Below are 23,140 nucleotides of genomic sequence, written 5' to 3' on the forward strand. Positions count from 1 at the left end.
GTTAGTATTAGACCTAATTCAGTCAAGAGATGAACTGGATGGCATCCTTGTAAGCTCTGATCACAAGGAGTTTTATTACTTGTCATCCTAAGAAAATTCTGAGATGAAAGTATGGAAGCAATGGCACAGCCCTGCAGGCACAACAGTGTCTTCGTGGTGGTTGAGTCTTGGTGAAATCAAACTGCTGAATTGCTGTGGATTGTGCTTACTGAAAAGTGCATTTTTCATGACGCTTGAAGTTTATCAAATACCCTCGCTCATCTGTAAAGCAAAACAAGGCAACAAGAGCCCACATCCTAGTCTTCCAGTGTTCTAATACCCACATACATTTATAGACACCCTTTCTTTCATTTACTTCAAATCACATTATAGTTTTTCAGTGTGTTAATTCAAGAGTGACAGACATGAATCTCCCTAGACAATGAATTTAATGGCATTTCAGCATTTCTATGCACTGATTTTGTCTGGAATTTCTTCTTTTTAGAGCATTTTCATCACATGAGGATCTAGTGTAATAGTAGCGATCAGGCTGAAAAATAAAAATCAAGGAACAGTAAAAGAATGACAGCAGGCCAGGGGTGGTGCTGATGATTTTAATACAGAATGATAATAACTGTAGTCTCTGTGGGCAGTTCTGTGTTCTAGAAACAGGAGAAAAAGATCCTTTTTTTTTTTTTTCTTTTTTACCTGAACAGGAGATGCCATTTATTGGTCATGAGGTTCTTTTTCTTTTATTTTTTTTTAAGAACTTTTATTGAGATACAGTTAAGATACAATAAACTGCATATATTTAGAGTGTACAATTTGGTATTTTTTTTCTTAGTAATATATATATGGCAATCCCAATCTCCCAATTCATTCCCCCCCAATCCTCCCTGCTTTCCCCACTTTGTGTCCATATGTTTGCTCTGTACATCTGTGTCTCTATTTCTGCCTTGCAAACCAGTTAATTTGTACCATTTTTCTATATTCCGCATATATGTGTTAATATACGATATTTGATTTTCTCTTTCTGACTCACTTCACTCTGTGTGACAGTGTCTAGGTCTATCCATGTTTCTGTGAATATCCCAGTTTCATTCCTTTTTAGAGCAGAGTAATATTCCATTGTATATATGTACCACATCTTTTTTATCCATTCATCTGCTGATGGACATTTAGGTTGCTTCCATGTCCTGGCTATTGTAAATAGTGCCGCAATGAGCATTGGAGTGCATGTGTATTTTTTTTTTTTTTCCTGATGTCCTTTAGTTTATTTAGAGCTTATGTTTTCACAAGTATGAATACAACATAGTCCCTGACCCCAAGAAAGTAAAAACCTGAGACTATAAAATATAATTGGACAGAATAGTTATAAGGCCCTCGACATTTATGTTGTAAAACAAGGCAGTGTATGGGTCAGGCATTATATTCTCTGGAATCAGACTATCTGGGTTCTAATACCAGCTTCACTAATTCCTAGGTGTGTCATCTTTTTTTTTTTTTTTTTTTTTAATTTTTTTTTTGGGGGGGGTACATCAGGTTCAATCATCTGTTTTTATACACATATCCCCGTATTCCCTCCCTTCCTTGACTCCCCCCCCCTCAAGTCCCCCCCACCCTCCCTGCCCCAGTCCTCTAAGGCATCTTCCATCCTCAAGTTGGACTCCCTTTGTTATACAACAACTTCCCACTGACTATTTTACAGTTGGTAGTATATATATGTCTGTGCTACTCTCTCGCTTCGTCTGAGCTTCCCCTTCACCCCCCGCCCCCTCCCATACCTCGAGTTCTCCAGACCATTCTCTGTATCTGCATCCTTATTCTTGTCACTGAGTTCATCAGTACCATTTTTAGATTCCGTATATGTGAGTTAGCATACAATATTTGTCCTTCTCTTTCTGACTTACTTCACTCTGTATGACAGATTGTAGTTCTATCCACCTCATTACATATAGCTCCATCTCATCCCTTTTTATAGCTGAGTAATATTCCATTGTATATATATGCCACATCTTCTGTATCCATTCATTTGTGGATGGGCATTTAGGTTGCTTCCATGTCCTGGCTATTGTAAAGAGTGCTGCAATAAACATTATGGTACAAGTTTCTTTTGGGATTATGGTTTTCTTTGGGTATATGCCCAGGAGTGGGATGACTGGATCATATGGTAGTTCTATTTGTAGTTTTTTAAGGAACCTCCAAATAGTTTTCCCTAGTGGCTGTACCAACTTACAGTCCCACCAACAGTGCAGGAGAGTTCCCTTTTCTCCACACCCTCTCCAACATTTGTTGTTTCCAGACTTTGTGATGATGGCCATTCTGATTGGTGTGAGGTGATACCTCATTGTGGCTTTGATTTGCATTTCTCTGATGATTAGTGATGTTGAGCATCTTTTCATGTGTTTGTTGGCCATCTGTATGTCTTCTTTGGAGAAATGTCTATTTAGGTCTTCTGCCCATTTGTGGATTGGGTTATTTGCTTTTTTGGTATGAAGCTGCATGAGCTGCTTGTATATTTTGGAGGTTAATCCTTTGTCCGTTGTTTCATAGGCAATTATTTTTTCCCATTCTGAGGGTTGCCTTTTAGTCTTGTTTATGGTTTCTTTTGCTGTGCAAAAGCTTTTAAGTTTCATGAGGTCCCATTCGTTTATTCTTGATTTGATTTCCCTGATTCTAGGAGGTGGGTCAAAAAGGATGTTGCTTTGATGGATGTCATAGAGTGTTCTGCCTATGTTTTCCTCTAGGAGTTTTATAGTGTCTGGCCTTACATGTAGGTCTTTAATCCATTTGGAGTTTATTTTTGTGTATGGTGTTAGGAAGTGTTCTAATTTCATTCTTTTACATGTAGCTGTCCAATTTTCCCAGCACCACTTCTTGAAGAGGCTGTCTTTTTTCCATTGTATACTCGTGCCTCCTTTGTCAAAGATAAGGTGCCCATATGTGTTTGGGCTTACTTCTGAGTTCTCTATGCTATTCCATTGATCTTCCTTTCTCTTTTTGTGCCAGTACCATACTGTCTTGATCACTATGGCCTTGTCGTATAGTTTGAAGTCAGGAAGCCTGATTCCACCAACTCCATTTTTCCTTCTGAAGATTGCTTTAGCTATTCGGGGTCTTTTGCGTTTCCATACAAATCGTAAGATTTCTTGCTCTAGTTCTGTGAAAAATGCCATTGGTAATTTGATCGGGATTGCATTGAATCTGTAAATTGCTTTGGGTAGTACAGACATTTTCACGATGTTGATTCTTCCAATCCAGGAACATGGTATGTCCCTCCATCTGTTTGTGTCGTCTTTGATTTCTTTCATCAATGTCTTAAAGTTTTCTGCATACAGATCTTTTGCCTCCTTAGGCAGGTTTATTCCTAGGTATTTTATTCTTTTGGTTGCAATGGTGAATGGGAGAGTTTCCTTAATTTCTCTTTCTGCTCTTCCATTGTTAGTGTATAGGAATGCAAGAGATTTCTGTGCATTAATCATGTGTATTTTTGAATTATGGTGTTCTCTGGGTATATGCCCAGTGGTGGGACTGCTGGGTCATATGGTAACTCTATTTTTAGTTTTGCAGGGAATCTCCATACTGTTCTACATAGTGGGTATCACTTTACATTCCCACCAACAGTGCAAGAGCATTCCCTTTTCTCCACACCCTCTCCAGCATTTACTGTTTGTCGATTTTCTGATGATGCCCATTCTAACCAGGGTGTGGTGATACCTCATTGTAGTTTTGATTTGCATTTCTCTAATAATTAGGGATTTTGAGCAGCTTTTCATGTGCCTCTTGGCTATCCGTATGTCTTCTTTGGAGAAATACCTATTTAGGTCTTCTGCCCATCTTTTGATTGGGTTGTTTGTTTTTTTGATATTGAGCTGCATGAACTGTTTATATATTTTGGAGATTAATCCTTTGTCTGTCGATTCGTTTGCAAATATTTTCTCCCAGTCTGAGGGCTGTCTTTTCATCTTGCTTATAGTTTCCTTTGCTGTGCAGAAGCACTGAAGTTTCATTAGGTCCCACTTATTTATTTTTGTTTTTATTTCCATTATTCTAGGGGGTGGATCAAAAAAGATCTTGCTGTGATTTATGTCGAAGAGTGTTCTTCCTATGTTTTCCTCTAGGAGTTTTGTAGTGTCTGGCCTTACATGTAGGTCTTTAATCCATTTGGAGTTTATTTTTGTGTATGGTGTTAAGGAGTGTTCTAATTTCCTTCTTCTACATGTAGCTGTCCAGTTTTCCCAGCACCACTTATTAAAGAGGCTGCCTTTTCTCCATCGTATATCCTTGCCTCCCTTGTCATAGATTAGTTGACCATAGTTTATCTCTGGGCTTTCTATCCTGTTCCATTGATCTATATTTCTGTTTTTGTGCCAGTACCATACTGTCTTGATCATTGTAGCCTTGTAGTATAGATTGAAGTCAGGAAGCCTGATTCTACCAACTCCATCTTTCCTTCTCAAGATTGCTATGGCTATTCAGGGTCTTTTGCACTTCCATACAAATCGTAAAATTTCTTGTTCTACTTCTATGAAAAATGCCATTGGTAATTTGATTGGGATTGCATTGAATCTGTAAATTGCTTTCGCTAGTACAGTCATTTTCACAATGTTGATTCTTCCAATCCAGGAACATGGTATGTCCCTCCATCTGTTTGTGTCGTCTTTGATTTCTTTCATTAGTGTCTTATAGTTTCTGAGTACAGGTCTTTTACCTCCTTAGTTAGGTTTATTCCTAGGTATTTTATTCTTTTTGTTGCAATGGTGAATGGGATTGTTTCCTTAATTTCTCTTTTTGATCTTTCATTGTTAGTGTATAGAAATGCAAGAGATTTCTGTGTGTTAATTTTGTATCCTGAAACTTTACCAAATTCATTGATTAGCTCAGGTAGTTTTCTGGTGGCATCTTTAGGATTTTCTATGTATAGTATCATGTCATCTGCGAACAATGACAGTTTTACTTCTTCTTTTCCAATTTGGATTCCTTTTATTTCTTTTTCTTCTCTGATTGCTCTGGCCAGGACTTCCAAAACTATGTTGAATAGTAGTGGAGAGAGTGGACATCCTTGTCTTATTCCTCATCTTAGAGGGAATGCTTTCAGTTTTTCACCATTGAGACTGATGTTTGCTGTGGGTTTGTCGTATATGGCCTTTATCATGAGGTAGGTTCCCTCTATGCCCACCTTCTGGAGACAGGAGAAAAAGATCTCGAGGCAGTGGGATAATTAAACATCACTGCATAGAGGATGAGAGCAAAACAATTGTTTTAGGTTGGTTCTAATTTTTCTGTATAATATTGGTTTCTCTTCAATTAGACATAACCATCTTTGACTTACATGAAACAGCCCTGGGTAGCATAGCATTGCAATGAGTTCCTTCACCTTATTTTCATGACTTTAAGCAGACATTTGCAATTTTTTAAAAACTGAAGTACAGTTGATTCACAATGTTGTGCTAGTTTCTGGTGTACAACAAAGTGATTCAGATATAGATAGATCGATAGATAGAGATAGAGATATACACATTCTTTTTTAGATTATTTTCCATTATAAGTTATTACAAGATATTGAATGTAGCTCCCTGTGCTATATAGTAGGACCTTGCTGTTTATCTGTTTTATATGCAGTGGTGTGTATCTGTTAATCCCAAACTCCTGATTTATCCCTCCCTCCCCCACTCCTTTCCTCTTTGGTAACGATGTTTATTTTCCATGTATGTGAGTCTACTTCTGTTTTGTAAATAAGTTCATTTGTATCTCTTATGTTTTTTTGATTCCACATATAAGAGATATCATATGATATTTGTCTTTCTCTGACTTACTTCACTTAGTATGATGATCTCTAGGTCCATCCATGTTGCTGCAAGTGGCATTATTTCATTCTTTTTTGTGGCTGAGTAATGTTCCCTTGTATATTTATACTACGTCTTCTTTATATACTCATCGATTGATGGACATTTAGGTTGCTTTTCAATTTAATGTCATATCCAAATAATTTAAGATCAGGGTTCAGTTTCATTCTTCTTTGAGTATGTTTGTGTGTGTGGTATTGGATGCTGTTTGTCTTGTTTTGGTAAGGAACAGCTAGTAAAATTTCCTGGACATAAGAGCTATAGTAAGTTTACACTGTTTCTTCATTAAATGAGAAAAATGATAAAGCATTTGATTGTATTTTCTCTATTTGAGCCTCTTCACTGAACTATTCAATTTATACTAGGGAACTAAACTGCAGAGCATATGAGAATATATTTTGCAAGATGTAACACCACTGATGAGTTTAAAAAATAATTGTATGATCTTATGTTAGCCAGTCTTATTCATTGCATCAGATAGAGAAGTAAGGTTTTGTAAGCAGCTGTTCTAAGAATGAGCTGCTGTTTAATCAGGTACAAATTATGAATGAACATGTTTTATACTATATTATGTAGATAGAATGATTTTAGGAATCAAATGTCCATTTTCTCCCTAAGCTAGGTATCTAGGAATTTTTTTTTTACTGACACTGAACACTAATAACTAACTAAAGATCAAATTTAATATCTTTCTTCATTAGAATTATTTGAAATATCTGCTGTTTATTGCTTTTATTCATTTATTACTCCACCAAACTTTGGGGAAAGCCCTGTGCCAGGCATTGTGCATGGTCTCAAGGATGAGATAAAGATACAGGGGTATGATTCTGACATAGAGAGGAGCACATACAGCCGTGGTACCTAGTGGCTGACGAGCCTGCCTGGGAGGAGTCAGGGAAGAGACTCTGGACTGATGGAGGGGCATTGGGAGAAGCCCTGTGTAGGATGCAGGACTGGGCATGGGGGTTGAACAGAGACTCGGTCATATTCATGTTGGTAACCAGGGGAGACCGATCCAGTGAGAGAAGCAACTACAGATCGCTACAAAAGAGACACATAGCTGAAGAAATGAAAATGGCAGTGAATATAAGGAAGGTGTGACTTCCAGGTCCAAGGGTCAGGAGCTTGTGGTTCATTTGATGTGGGAAATGTGATGAATCCAGATTGCAGCCCATTGAGTTTCAGGTGTTCTGTGGCTTATCAGGTACAAAGGACCAATAGGTGATTGACATATGGGCCTACAAATGAGATCTAAGGTTCAACAGAGGGGAATGGGGTGATGGTGGAAGATATGAGTGTGTTGGAGTCTCTAAGGTAGTGTGAATAGAGTGAGGAATAGGTGAAAACAGTCCTAGGAACCAACATCACTTAAGGGATAGGGAATGGATAATCAGATTCTAGGAAGATGTCCAGAAAAGACTGATGATGTTATAGACATAAGGGAAGAAGAAATGTTAAGAAATTAGACAGAAGTGGCAAATACCACAGAGGAGTCAAAGTTCAGAAAAGAATGGAAACATTTGGCAGCAAGGTTTACTTAAAATGAAATGTTTCTTGGAAGTGGAGGCAAAGTTCTAAATAATTTTTCGAAAGTGATATAGCAAAAAAAAATGATGTTGTAGAAGCCACCATTTCATAACTGCAGCTCTGGAATTCATTACTGCAAAGCACAAGGAAAGTAAGATTAAGCCAAAGACATGGTGATTTTAATGTCTCAGTTTGGATCTAAAAAAATGTGTTTTTTCTTTCTTCCTCTGTATATGCCAAAATAAGCCATCAAGCTAGGACTAATTTATTAACTGTTCAGTGTTAGCTTTTGTGACATTTGACTTGCATCAGACATGTTTGAAAATGTGAAAATATTAAAAGACTATTGTAATAGGAAGATCAAATCTAACCTTGATATGAGAAGAACTCCACTTGCTAGAATGCGGAAGCAAGTCTGTGACCATTATTATCTATCTGTTCTCCTGGCTACTTTCCTTTCAGGTAAAACACTTAGGGTGAGATAGCTTTGCACCCTAACAACTCTGTTACCACAAGCAAATCATAACACGGCTGCAAATCCATTTTCCTGTCTCTGAAATCAAAAGTAGGTGTTCTCTAGAACTCTGCTTTTCAAACTGTAGACTTCGACATATTAATGGGCGATAAAATGGAAAATAACAGAATATGCACCACACAGTGTGGAAAGCTTCGTTTTGCCAAGCTCACATTTCAGCTGTGTGTGTGAGAGAGAGACAGAGAGAGAGATGTTACTAGATCGTGGTGTAAAATGATTTTTTTTACTGTGGATTATGGTTAAAAAATATTTGAGAAACATGACTTTCGACGAGATCCCCTTCCTGTTCTAAAATTCTTTCATTCTGGTTAATTGTCAGACTGTTCTTTTGGTGGGGTAAATGTTTCCTAACGATACCATGGAGTGGCAGGTATGAAAACTGTTAAGGAATAACAGCTAATAACAAAAGAGAAAAACATGAAAAGGTAAATAAGGCCAACATCTGTGTTGTATTTGACCATAAGACTGAACAAGCCTTTAAAATTTTAGTATTGCAACTTGCAAGTCATTACTGTAATTTATGAAGGAAAGTAATAATATGCTGTATATTCACAAACAATGGAGTAATTGTTTTGACGGTGGTATAAATAAGCAACCATATCAATGAGAAATAATCCTTTTTCAGAAGTAACAATACCATGGCACATAAATTCTAGAATTGCCGATTAAATAATCGCGGTGAGTCTCTTCCACCTGGTCACATGAAAGGATTCATTGCCGTGGTGTGGAGACAAGTCAGTGTATTTTTCTTAGCCTCACCTAGAGGGAGGACACACCTGAGTCAGGTGTTTTGTTTTAGAAACAGCTGTCTGAACTTCTGCTACTGGTTACTTCTGCTCTAGGCTGTATTTGAGCATTTGTTTTTACCAGCACACTTATTGATACTTGGAATTCTTATGAGTGAGCAATTTCCTATAAAACCAAGATTCAAGGAGAGTTTTTCTTTACTTAATTTTAAATTAAGTTTTTAAGTCTTCTACAACCTACGAAATTTCATAGATTTTAGGTGGTATCGAGCAGGGAAGATGTAACAAGGCTAAATCATTGTACAGGAAATTTGAGGGAAGCGTGTTTATTTGTTCCTCCCCGCACAGTTCTTGGATGCTTGGTTGGCCTATGTGTTTTTATTTCCTGTCTGCCCTCTTACAAACCCTGGGGTATTTGCTTTGCCCCTTTTCCAATCTAACCCCAGATTTTTGGCAATAATGTGTTTTCTGCCTCCTTTTCACTACCAGCGAAGGCCTAAGCGGGAGGGGAGTTGAGGCCAGCAGTGCCATCCTGTCATATTTTCCCCAGACCTCCTCTTGTCCTTCTCTGGGACTCCTGCGAGGTAAACTATGCCAGTGCTGGAGCTGAGGGCATCCTGGGGTGGGCTGAGCTAGTGGGATGGGTGGTGCAGGGATGGTGTTGACTCCACCTTCCTGGCCATAGTTGATTGGCCCGTGGCCGGCACCCAGTGAGTCTCCGCCCCCTCCACCATCCCAGGCCCCTCCTTTCTCCCAGGTGTATAAACACATATGATTGTGCCAAATTAAGAGATGGAGTTTTGGGGTTTTTATTAATTCTATGGGAGAACAACATATTTGCCATCTAGCTGTCTGATTTATTACGTGAGCAAACCGAGGCTCAGTGAGATAAAGACACCAAAGTAGGAGAACAAGGGTAGGGCCTGGCCTCTGGATCTAGGGCTCTTCTTCCACCACTTGTTGCTACCTCCCAAAGCCCATGAGAAGATGGGGCTTGAGGTTGATGGACTTTAGATACTTGCAGGGTAGGAGGTAAAACCACAGGCAAGTCTTGAGCTTTGAAATGAAGACAGTGTGTTCAGAAGACAATAGAGAAAAGATACAAGGTTTATATTGGACAGTATTAGAAAGCAAGACTTATTTTCTCTGGGTTTTTTGTTCTCCACTTTGAGACTGAAAGATGGGTGATACACAAAGTACACCCCAGCCAGATGGGTGGGCGACATGAAGGCATAATTTCTCTAGTAAAAGTTTCTCTAATTAAATGATACATTAGATTCCAAAGTATTGCTGTGATAATAAAATATTATATCAGAAATTATTGTTCTTTGGAAAAAATTTACATGCCATAAAGGTGAAAGTTGATATGGCTATTAAAGTGCCAATAAAAACTTGAAAAACTCACATTATATTCTTGAATACTTACTCTACAGAATTTTTGTCCTTTTTTTTACTAATTATGCAGGGCATTCAACATGAATAGTGTTGCTTCCTGGTTTTGATGCGTTACAAATATAGCAACACCGTTAAAACCTCACAAATATCTCCATATCCCCAGTCTCAATGCCAGCAGATGTCATCAGGATACGGGTTGTGCGGGACAGACTGTCTGTCACTAGTGTCCAAGGTTGGAAGCGTTGGGTAGAAGCCACTGTTCAGAATGCTGGTGCTCACCTCTATGTGTGGCCCTGGCTGTCTGATGACTGGATAGTGTCACGTGAATGTCACGATCAGCTTCCTGAGCTGGCATGGTACCAGCTGGTCAGAGTGGCCATCACTTCCTATTTTGAGTATACTCAAAATTGGCAGGCAGTCTGAATAAATAAAAAGTAACGGCAGTTATCATCTGGAGTAAAATTGGTATTCACTATCCTGAAATTAATCTATATTATATCTGTTTTCTGATACTTGTGGCAGTGCTTTTAGACACTCTTCACAGATTGAGGTAGAACATAAAAAAAGTCTTCCTAATTCACTGAATTTCTTACTCCTGAAACAGACATGTGAAGCTGAATTTCCTCTACTACATATGTCTAATTAACCCTAGATTTTATATTTTTGTAATATTATAAGCAGCAAGTTTTTTTTTCTTCATTATGCAAAGCACCAGCAACAGTAGAGGCACTTTTTAAATAAAGTAAGTCCCTGAAGTTCAAATAAACCATGCACTCCAGAAGCAGCCAGAGCCCCAGCCTTTTGGCCTTTCCTGATGCTAACTCCCTCTCAGTGTGACACTGTATTTCCTGCACCCTGAGGTGTGTGTGTTCTTGACCTGTACAATTCTTCTTTCAGGATCCACCTACTTCAGTGTCCCTTGGACTACGAATGGAAGAAATGATCTTCAACTTGGCAGACACACATTTATTTTTTAACGACTTAGAGGTAAGTTCTGATTATTTTATACGCTTTTCGTGTTGCATGTTTGGAAATAGGTGATTGGTTCTAAAATAACAATCGGATATTATTTTTGCATATATAATTGGAATAGTGAGATAAAGTAATAATTGATTATATGGTCATGTGGTTTGCCTTCGTGGAATGTGTTTTGCTTTACTTTGGCTGTTGTGATAGGGATTAAAAGTTGATGTCTTCCTGATTCACTGAATTTCTTGCTTCTGAAACAGACGTGTGAAGCTAATTATTTTATACACTCTTCATGTTCATGTTTGGAAATTGGTGATTGGTTCTAAAATAACAACAGGATATTATTTTTGAATATATAATTGGAATAATGAGATAGAGTAATTATTGATTATATGGTCATGTGTTTTGCCTTCGTGGAATTTGTTTTGCTTTACTTTGGCTGTTGTATTTCAAAGTTTGATTCCACATGACCATTGATAGGGATTAAAAGTTGATGTCAAGAATCTTTCATGTTAAACTGTGTTGATTATCAGAAGCTACAGATTTCTCAGTTACATCATCACTGTTGAGGTGGGTTACCTTTAGAATCCTACAGAATTTGTGATCTTTGCATATGCGGACCATGCAGACTCTTTCTCGTACTGGGTCAGATGCTTTTCTGTCTGGTTGGCCCAACTGGTTGTGTAACATTTTAGTCAGGTTCTTCGGGTTCCCAGGATTCCTTATGTCAAACCACTGACGATTTTATTTGTCTGCTATGATTTGGGGGGAACCTTTTGGAAAGTGGCTAGTCAAATGTGTTACGGGCAATGACAAACATGCCAATCTTGGTTAGAAGCATTTTTAAGAATAAAGAATATTGGTTTTCATATCTCCATTATGAGAAAACATGCCTATAAGTACATTTCACTCCCGTCTTAATAGAGATAGTTGTTTATTTAAATCCTGCTATTAAGCAAGCTTGTGGTAGGGCTGCCAACAGGCATTAATCATCAAGTTGTTGCTTTGCTAGATTTTATAAATGTGTGTTATTTCAGACAGGAGAAGAATCTGAAAGATTCAAATAGAACTTTTACTGATCAAAGTTAATTGGCAGCAATTGGCCTTGAAATATTTCCTGATGTTTCCCCTTTTCAAAATCAAGCAAAATGCACCTTATTTCATAGATGAGCCAAAATCATTTGAAAAATGCCAGTATGTGACAGAACGTAAATGCGGTTTGTTCAACATCTGTCCTGTATTTTGATTTCTTTTCATCTGCAATGAAACTACTCACAGATGAATTGGCAACTTCCAGTGCAATGAAATTATTTAAATGTGCTTCATTTTTTCCCCATTCCTTAGTGAAATATTTATTTTTACACTTAGGGTAAAATTCAGAATTTTTTTGCATTTTAAAATGCTTGCTTTCCTTTAGGAAATAACATGTAATGCATTACTGTTTTTTAGGGTAGAACTATTTCAAGGGAGTGACAAGTTCAGAATTGCCTTTAGAAAAACTTAATACTCATGCTTGTTTTCAAAAGCTGTTTCTGCCTTATGGTTGTGATTCCAAGAGAACAGCACCAAAAAATTCCATATTTTACTAGTACATTAAAATTCCTTTCCTAAGTTTCCATTCGTTTCTAACGGTACAGATTAGGCCGATATTTTGCCTTGGGTTCAACCTTGTTACTCTTACTGATGTTAATAGGTGTTAATAACATCCATCGAGAAGAAATTAGCAGTCGTTTTCTATTGTTTTTAAAGTCTACCTTCTTAAAAATGCCAAAGCTTGACTGTAGTGCCAGAACTATGTGGTGAAAAGTGAGAAGTTAGGCGAAGCAATAACTTGGTATATTATAGACAGCAACGCTCCCTAACTCAGTTTGGATATAATATAGCCAGATTTTTATTTGTTTACTAACATTATTCACACTGAACTATATAGAGAAGGTCTGAAATGGAAGTAAATATTAAAAGTTCTAGTGTAGGTTTATAGTGGATGGAATTTTTTCATAAGCCCAAATGTAAACAAAAACAGCAACAACAGAAAGAACAACAACTAGGGATCCACACAGATATTGCAATATCAGATTTCACTCTTGGCATGAGGACTCTTTCTTATAAGTCAAGTAGAAAAAGGAATGAAGGAATAATTCAACCAAATATAAAAATCAATTGTGAAAAATTCTTTAAGCTTGTAACCTTCCCAAAATTGATTTTATTTACCTGAGAATAACATAAAGGTATCAACAGAAGTATCGGAGAAAGATTCACTTAGCCTGTCTTTGGAAATTAATTACTTGCTGTAGATTTGCACAATATTTAAAAAAATAAATTGGTCTTTATACTTGTTTCAGTCTTTCATTTTATATTTTTGTAATTCAGCAAACCTGAGACTGGTCATTGCAAATATTAGTTTCCTTCAAAATAAAGAGTAAAATTATTTCCTGGCAAAAATAAATGTATTAGTTTAATACTCTTTAGAAAACCAAAATTATCTCATCAGGCAAAAATGATGTGGTAATGCCTGATTTCATACTTCAATTAGCAATGTACTGTGGTAAGGGACATGAATATTTTCATATATTTTAATTACATGTTTTTAGCTTTTGAAGAGCTAGAGTACAAGTAATTTTAAGGAGATTAACAATCTATTGGTTAGCTTGAAGTGTGATTTCTGAACTCTGTTGACTTTAGCCTCATTTTCTTTTAAACTCTTAACTTTTTGCCAGCCGCTCTGTATAATTTGGTTAGTTCACAGCTGTGGCTTACAAGAGAGTCTGAAAAATGAAATACACTACGTGAGGAGCTTCCAGTAACAATTCTTGTGTTATCAAAGTATTTGCTTAAAATGGTTGTTAGGATATTATTTAGGAAATTTCGGATATGATTTTAAAGTAATGTAGAAATACCTTCATTGTACTTTAAGACATAAAAAAGTTAACCATTTTTAGTTTTAAAAGCCTTATTTGTCATCTCGGTTAGTGACAGTTTTTAATAAAGGCAATTACAATTTAAATGAATTCTGTTGACACTTTAGGAAAAAATGAATAGAAAGGAGAAAGCTGATGTTTTGAACCATTAAAAATGTTTGACATGTGAAGGAACGTGAGTGACAGGGAGACACAGTTATCAGAGGAACTACTCTTCCCCCCCACCCCCAGAGAAGGGTTTAGACTTGAGTTCCACGGACTCCTGCCTTTCCTATTTTCAAGTCTGACTAACGCCCTGTGTATCATTTTACCAAAAGGTCTCCATATGCAATCCGACGATGCTTATTATGGAAGTCATTTCTTAATGAATGACAGTATGAAATTGGAGGGTTTTTTCCAGCTCCTTTAGTAAAGTCTGTCTCTTTCTGACTGAATGGAGAAAGACCTCTTTCTGTTGGATTTTTATTGAAAGGTGATCGGCCTTCCCAATACGATAACATTTCAGTTTAACTTGCCTTTTGTTGATTCTCCTGCTGGATTTTTCTACAATTAAAGGAAGAGATTTCATCAAGATTGATATGTCTAGGGGGCTTCCCTAGTGGCACAGTAGTTAAGAATCTGCCTGCCTATGCAGGCGACACAGGTTCAATCCCTGGGCCGGGAAGATTCCGCATGCCACAGAGCAGCTAAGCCCATGTGCCACAACTACTGAGCCCGCTTGCTGCAACCACTGAAGGCCATATGCCTAGAGCCCCTGCTCTGCAATGAGAGAAGCCACTGCACTGAGAAGCCTGCGCACCGCAACGAAGAGTAGTGCCCGCTCACTACAACTAGAAGGCTCACGCGCAGCAACAAAGACCCAACTCAGCCAAAAAAAAAAATTGATATGTCTAAAGAAAAATAAGGCACAAGCTTACGTTGAATATTCTCTTTCTGTCTAGTGTTAAGTAATATCATCTCACTGGCATTATGGTTACCATCCTAACTGATGTTATCAACGTGGTAACCTCCAAGAATCTCTGCTGTCAGGCCACAGGGGTCAAGATTGGGAAGTAGCAGGAACCCGCCTCTTGTCTTCTGGGTTGTACGCACCACATTCGTCTCATCAAATGTGAAGCTGTGCTACAACTTTCTCCTTCATGCTCCTAGTATGTTGGTTAGTTGGGACAGATCAGAGGATTCTTTGGTGTCAAGCTTTACAATGTGAATACCAGCCCTTTCTTGGCCTTTGATATGTAAATTCCTGTCCCAGGTTAGATTTTTAATTACCTACTCTTGTAGCTCCTTGTTTTCACATTTTCTATTAGGAAAAGACCTGGGACCAAAGGTTCTAGTCTCAACAGAGCTGGGTTTGATGAGTCAAAGACCAAGGAAAGGCACCAGGGAGAGTCTCTAAGTAATGGCATAATTTAAAGGAAGTAAGCTGTAATGAGTTTTCTTATAAAGCAAAGAAATTAGTTTGCCCCTTGGTTTTATTCAGTCTTTAAGTTTGCAGTAGTATGTTATGAGTCTAAAACTTAGGTTATCATCTGTTAATTATTTTAATATATCCTGTGTATAAATTTATTTTTAGCTAGAAAAAAAAATCTTCCTTCAAAATATGAGTCATGACAATATTAAGTAGCTTTGATCTCAAGTGAAGTGTTCTGTAGTGACCGAATGCTTATGCTTCCAAAAGTGGAAAAGTTGTAAGCTAATTGAGAAGTTGATTTTTTGAGTGGAAAAGTATAATTCACCTAGAAAGTGCTTTATGGCCTATAAATAAATAAGAATGAACTCTGATGCCGAGTCCAGCTTCTTTGCAGATGCTAGAGGCTCGGGTTCCATAGGTGCTTGTAAAGAGGACACTTCAGGAAGAGCTTGAGCTGTTTTCTTCTTTCGGTACGTTTCGCAGCCAAGAAACAGCTCTATGAAAGTGTGTGGGCCTATCAGTAATTGCATTCCAAACATAAATGTACCCATAGACGTATGTGCCACTTGTCATTTTCAGCTCTGTGCACAGTCTCTTGTATACGTATTTAATTTTCTTCTGATAAAATTAGCAAACATAAAGGATTATATTTTTAAAAAATCCTAGTAACATCCTTCATAACACGTAGAATATCACTCTATACATGTTGCCCATTAATGAGTATTGTTAGATTGAATTCTTTTTTTTTTTTGTATAAATGTATTTATTTATTGGCTGCGTTGGGTCTTCGTTGCTGCACATGGGCTTTCTGTAGTTGCGGTAAGCGGGGGCTACTCTTCATTTTGGTGCACAGGCTCCTCATTGTGGTGGCTTCTCTTGTTGTGGAGCATGGGTTCTAGGTGCAGGCTTCAGTAGTTGTAGCACACAGGCTCAATAGTTGTGGCTCACGGGCTTAGTTGCTCTGTGGTGTGTGGTATCGTCCTGGGGCAGGGATTGAACTCATGTCCCCTGCATTGACAGGCAGATTCTTAACCACTGCACCACATAGGAAGTCCCTAGATTGAATTCTTATCTATTATCTTGGATAGAAGATCAATTTCTGTGTCCTTCCCCATGGGAGACAATAGATTTGACCTTGCCTTTTTATGTTTTAAGATAGGTTGCTTGACCTCATCTATTTACTTAATCAAAACCCTCAGTTTAGGAGGCGAAATAAGTTTTCAAGCAACAAATGATTATTAGACAAAAGACACGTGTATTGAATTTGACTCTATTGTAACTGGTGACCAAAATGAAGCAATGCCCATATTTCATCCATTATTATTACTCATGAATAAGTTTACATGTTCTTCCTATCTCATCATTCTGTCATCTTTATTTTATCTGAAGTAAAAAATAGAAATATAAAAATATATTCCAAGACTTCATTGATTCTGATGTTTTTCAGAAAGTTAGGAGTCAAAATATGTAGCTGTTTAACATAATAAAAGATATTTTCCTTTCACCAATAGCCAACATTGTACTTAGCAATAAAATAATAGAGGCAAAGTGAGGACACTATGGGGAAGGGAAGCTGGGACGTAGTGAGAGCGTAGCGTTGACATATACACACTACCAAATGTAAAAGAGATGGCTAGTGGGAAGCTACTACAGAGCATAGGGAGATCAGATCAGCTTGATGCTTTGTGAAGACCTAAAGGGGTGGGATAGGGAGGTTGGGAGGGAGGCTCAAGAGGGAGGAGATATGGGAATATATGTATACATATAGCTGATTCACTTTGTTGTACAGCAGAAACTAACACAATCCTGTGAAGCAATTATACTCCGATAAAGATAAAAAAAAAGATGGAAGCAAAATAAGAATGTCTTCTGTCAGTATTATTATTCTGTATTGTTCTAGGAATTGGGGGCAGTGCAATAAGACATAAGTGATAGTTAATGAAATGAAAGAGATTAAAATTATTGGGTTTTTGCATAATATTTGATATACATGGAAAACTGAAGAAAATTTACAGGAATTGTTTCAGAATTTACTTGGGCTTCAGAAAAGTAAAAGATACAGAATGAAATTAGAAAATCAATAGCCTTCTTATAGCCACATGTAGAAAATTTAATTAAATTATAATTTTTAAATAGCTGCAGTAACTACAACACAAAAAAATTAAAAGGAAAGATAATGAGTAACCTATATAAGAAGTGTTTATAGAAATATATGAATAAAACTTTGACATTCTACTGAAGGATCTAAAGGAAAATTTGAATAAATGAGATTTCTTCCTTTTCTTTTTTGTGATATGACAAAATTGTTGTAAGTCCATTTGGAGGATAAACAGGCAAAAATACCTAGAAATTTTGGACCAAAAGCAGTAATAGTGAGCATCAAATATTAAATGCTTTATAATTCTACAATAATATGAAGATTTATGTTGGCACAACATTGACATTGAACTATGGGGAGAAGAAAGAACTCAGACACAGACCCAACTTGTGGAAAAATTTTGTATGTGTTAAATGAAACCAAACAAATTAACAGTGAAGGAATGGATTATTCAATTCATATACTGAAATAGGTAAATTACAGAGTTAAATTGTGAAAGAATAAAACACAAGGAGAAAATATAGGTAGATCAAAAGGAGATCTCACATTGCTTACAGGAAGTAAACTTTTGGATAGCCATTTGGTGGTAAGCATCAAGAGCCTAAAAGAGATTGATACCATTTGCTCTAATTATACATCTAGGGATTTTTACTTATCAAAGATAAAGGCAGGGCTTCCCTGGTGGCACAGTGGTTGAGAATCCACCTGTCAATGCAGGGGACGTGAGTTTGATCCCTGGTCTGGGAAAATCCCACATGCCGCGGAGCAACTAATCTATGCACCACAACTACTGAACCTGCCTGCCACAACCACTGAAACCTTCACACCTAGAGCCCGTGCTCTGCAACAGGAGAAACCTGCAATGAGAAGCCTGTACACCGCAACAAGGAGTAGCCCCCACTTGCCACAACTAGAGAAAGCCTGCACGCAGCAACAAACACCCAACACAACCAAAAATAAATTAATTCAAAACAAAGATAAAGGCAAGTATTTATAATAATAAATATTTCCAAATTATGGAATTCTGATCATGTTTTGAATTTTGTCTCTGGTGCTGGTTACAGGACTATATTCCACTTGTAAAAATTCATTGAGCTATGACATACTTTCTTTAACAAAAAGTTAATTTTTGAAAAGTAACATTTTGAGGAGTATACACACACATATAGTTTGTTCTCAATTCTGTTAAAAAATTATATACCCTATGTATAATGTAGTCCCTACTGTTTCTCTAGCACAGTGCGTGGCCCATAGGGGGAAAGCAGTAAGTACACATTAAATAATAAATAAATGGAGGAATAAAAAATAGATGGAAAGATGTGCTCTAGAATTTCAACGTTGTTTCCATCTGGGATTCGAGATTTTATTTTCTTGTTCGTACTTTCCTGTGTATTCCAAATTCCCTATAACATATATCTGTTTCTTTTGTAGTCAGGGAAGAAAACAAAAACTATTGTTGAAAGCCATACATAATATTAAAAGACAAAACTATTTCTAATCGATAAAGAATCAATATTATTGCAACTCATTAAGCAAAATGTAGAGAAATTAGCAAAGGACGTGAACAGATAATTCACAAGAGAAAAACATTCAGAGACTTGCCTGGTGGTGCAGTGGTTAGGAATCCACCAGCCAATGCAGGGGACACGGGTTCAATCCCTGGTCTGGTAAGATCCCACGTGCCGAGGAGCAGTTAAGCCCATGCGCCACAACTACTGAGCCTGTGCTCTAGAGCCTACGAGCCACAACTATTGAGCCCACATGCCACAACTACTGAAGCCCACGTACTTAGAGCCTGTGCTCCACAACAAGAGAAGCCACTGCAATGAGAAGCCCACACATCACAATGAAGAGTAGCCCGCGTTCACTGCAACTAGAGAAAGCCTGCGCACAGCAACTTAGACCCAAAGCAGCCAATAAATAAATTTATAGAAAAAAAGAAGTGAGAAAAGCATTCAGATCTTCAGCACATATAAAGAGAAGAGAAATGGATTTCACCTCTAGTAATCAGAAATGTCAGAGAGTAAGTGTTCAGCCTTTTGCCCATCACATTGGCAAAGATTTAAAATCAGTATTATGGTCTACAATGCAATAAGATGAACACTTGTGTACATTGCTGATAAGGATAAAAATTGGTACAAGTTTTCAGAAAAGTAGCTTGATAATGTTTACTCACAACCTTAATATACTTATCCTTTTACTCAGTAATTTCACTTCTAACTTCTATTCTAAAAAAACAGTTATAGGCAAAGAATTGATACAATAGTAATAAATATTATCGAACACTGTCCTAAGTGCTTTACGTACATCATTCCACTTAATACCCTGATATTTCAATGATAGGAGGACTATTATTATCTCCATTTTATAGAAGAGCCAAAAGAAGCTTAGCGTGGTTAAAACAAAACTTGTCTAAGGCCACAGAGCTACTGAGTGGCAGATTCCAACTCAAGTCCAGTGCTTTCTAGAAGTCCACTCAACCCCATGCTATATCTCCCACATGGTGTTTTTTTTACCACTAAAATACAGAAATATTTTTAAATATCCTAAAATAGATGAATAGTGATTAATGATACATCCTCATTGAAAATTGTTTTCCAAGCAACTATACCCCAATTTAAAAAAATTGTTTTCAGACTGCTTATTAAGTATAGGGAAAATATGCATGGTCCATTGCAAGTTTTAAAAATAGTGTAGCCTTAATGTTAAAATTTGTGGCTCATTATCTGAAAAGGCTACATGCTATGAGTCTATTTGACATTCTGGAAAAGGCAAAGCTATGGATCTGCTGGCTGCCAGAGGGTGCAGGTAGAGAGGGATGAATTAGATGGAGCACAGAGGATTTATGGGGCAGTGGAACTATTCTGTGTGATACTACAATGTTGGGTACATTTGTCCAAACCCACAGAATGTACTACACCAAGAGTGAACCCTAATGTAAACTAGGGACTTTGGGTGGTGATGATGTGTCAATATAGGTTCATCAGTTGTAACAAATGTACCACTCTGGTGTGAGATGTCAGTAGCAGGAGGTTATGCAAGTGTATATGAAGAATCTCTGTATTTTCTGGTCAGTTTTGCTATAAACCTAATACTTCTCTAAAAAATAAGGTTTATTAATTTTTTTTAAAGTATGGTATATTTAAAAACCTGGAGGGAAATATAGTTTTAAAAGCTACCATTATGTAAGTTTAAAAATAAGCAGTCTACAAAATAAATTATACTGTATAATTCTGATTTTGGCATCTCTGACTTATTAAAAATAACTGGAGGTAAATACATTATAATGTTGCCAGTCTGGATGATGGGGTTATAAGTGCTGTTTCTCTGTGATGTTCCAAAACTGAGATGCTCATAGCATTTTGTCATCTCTTTATCCCTTCTGCTCTTCATTCAATAGTCAACATATATTTATTAACTATTAAGTGTGGAGCACAATTCTAGATGCTGAGGAAGCAGCGATGATTGAGTGAAGGTTACTCTCTTCATGGAGGGGAAGTAGGAAATAAACACTATGTAAATACAATAATTTCAGGTAGAGATAAGTGCTAGGAAGAAAATTAGGGTAACTTAAGGGATGTTGCAGAGTCGGGTATCTTTATCTGAGATGTTCAGGAAGAGGTGTCTCTAAGGAGAGGACAGTTGTGAAGAAACCCAGGAAGTTGGGAGGAAGCAGCTGGAACAGCAGGAAGGCGTTATGGAAGGGGAGTGGCCTGTGCAAAGGCCTGGAGGTGGGAATGCATCTTGTTCTTTCGAGAAATAAATAAGATCATCAGTGTGGTTTGGGCAGAGTGAATGGGGAGAAGGTGACAGGGTCGAGATCATGAAGGCCTTGTAGACTGTGATGAAGAAGTTGGATCTTTTTTTTTTTCCTAATTACTCAGGGAAGCCATTGGAGAGTTTTAAGCATGAATATGATAGACTAGTGTGTACATTTTTAAAAGATCAGTCGGATTATCATATGAGGAATGGGGCAAGAGTGGAATCAACGAGACTAGTTAGGAGACGGTTGCTTTGGGCTGAGGCTGTAGCAGCTCCAGACATGGTGTGAAGTTGCAAAATTTACAGTATAATTTGGTGAAAGCACTGGCAGGATCTGCTGTTGGGTCAGATGTGGGAGGAGAAGGAAAGCAGAGTCAACGATGGCCACTGGGTTTTGACCTGAGCAACTGGATGGGTGGTCACGTTATCTGAGATGAGGAAGAGTGGTTTGGCATGGCGAGGTTGGGGGAAGAGTTGTCCTCAATTCTTCTGCATTGAGCACATTAAGTTTGAAATACCTATTCAACAGCCAGGTCAAGAGATTATGAACATTTAGGTTTAGATCTCAGAGGAAGGAGGCAAATGTGAAGATATAGTTGTAGGAGTCATAAAGGCATGAGACATAGCATCTCATAGGGGGAAGAGTAAACTGAGAAGAGGGAATAAGATTGAGCATTAGACACTCAGACAGTCAGAAGCAGGACCCAGAAAGAACTTTAAAAAAGAGAGAGAGACAGGTAAGGAGTAGACAGTGAAGAAGGTGGAAAAGTACCAGGCATCACAGAAACCTAGAGAATAGTGTCTCAGGAATGAGGGGGTTTACAGTACTGTGTCAAGTGACTTTTGGATTTGCTAAGAATGTTGGCTGGTAATGACCCTCATAAGCATCATTTCAATGAAGCGGAAGACGTAAACCTGTTGGGAATGGGTTGAAAACAGGATGACAGTTGATGAAGTGAAAACAGGAAAGTGTGAGAGTTTCCGCAGTGACAGAACACAGAGAGATGGGTAGTACGTGGAGAGGATCATAGGATCAGTGTGTGTGGGTGGAGGGGGGGTGTTAGTGTGAGAATAGAAGATATTTAGACAGGTTTGGGTGCCAGTGGGAATGCTCCAGTAGACATGATACAAGCGTTGGCAAAGAGAGGGAGCAGAGGAAAGAGTGAAGTCCTTGGGTTGTAGGAGAGGATGGGATTCAGAACACAGTTGGGCTTCAGTCAGAAGGAAAGCAGACTCTCCAGGTACAGTTGCAGGCAGGCAGCTGGGGTTCTGTAGTGGAAGAGGAGGCTGTTCTCACTGTAAAAATACCTCCCATAATATCATGATTTTCTGTCTACCTCTTCCTGTCCCCTAGGAGGCATTCCCTTGAGAGCAGGGACCATGTCTCATCCACTTGAAGCATAAGCACTGAACACCAGATTTGATACACAAAAGGCTCTCCTATATCTTTTTAATTTTTTCCAAATTTTTGAAAGTACTAGTCTACAATGAACACTACTCTTTTTATAATCTGCAAACATTAACTTTTTAAAAGTAAATGACAAATCAGAAATCTGGAAAATAATTGAAATTGTCCAAGATGTTAAATTTTTATAGTATCCTTTTTGTAAGTCATATTTTTAAAATCCTTAGTGGCAAAACACAATGGGCATGCAAGAGGTATGATATAAAATGATATTCAGTGTGGTTCCAGTTTAAGGTTTTTCGAAAAAGGGATATATACCTCCAAAAGAAGATAAAAGATTTTCCACATTAAAAATGTTACAAAAAGTAAATAATTTCTCCAGTAAAAAAAGAATTTATTCTCTGGATAGTGGGATAACACTACTACAAACTAAACTATAAGTTCTCTTTATAATTTTTTCTATACTTACTATTTCTTATAATTAGAAACTTGTTGAATAATTATGACTCAACTATTCCAGCTTGACTCAAAGCCCTATATTTATGTGAT

At 37.5% G+C, this 23,140-nt stretch overlaps 1 protein-coding gene across 1 annotated transcript in view; it reads left to right on the plus strand.

Moving 5' to 3' along the window:
• Nucleotides 1-23,140, plus strand: part of EYA1 (EYA transcriptional coactivator and phosphatase 1) — a 160,556-nt gene that overhangs the window by 101,801 nt on the left and 35,615 nt on the right. Inside the window, exon 11 of the mRNA XM_057735357.1 lies at nt 10,926-11,015. Coding sequence (XP_057591340.1) covers nt 10,926-11,015 — 90 coding nt within the window. The remainder of the gene's footprint in view (nt 1-10,925; nt 11,016-23,140) is intronic.

Source organism: Hippopotamus amphibius, chromosome 5 (assembly GCF_030028045.1).
Source record: "Hippopotamus amphibius kiboko isolate mHipAmp2 chromosome 5, mHipAmp2.hap2, whole genome shotgun sequence".
Classification (NCBI taxonomy): domain Eukaryota; kingdom Metazoa; phylum Chordata; class Mammalia; order Artiodactyla; family Hippopotamidae; genus Hippopotamus; species Hippopotamus amphibius.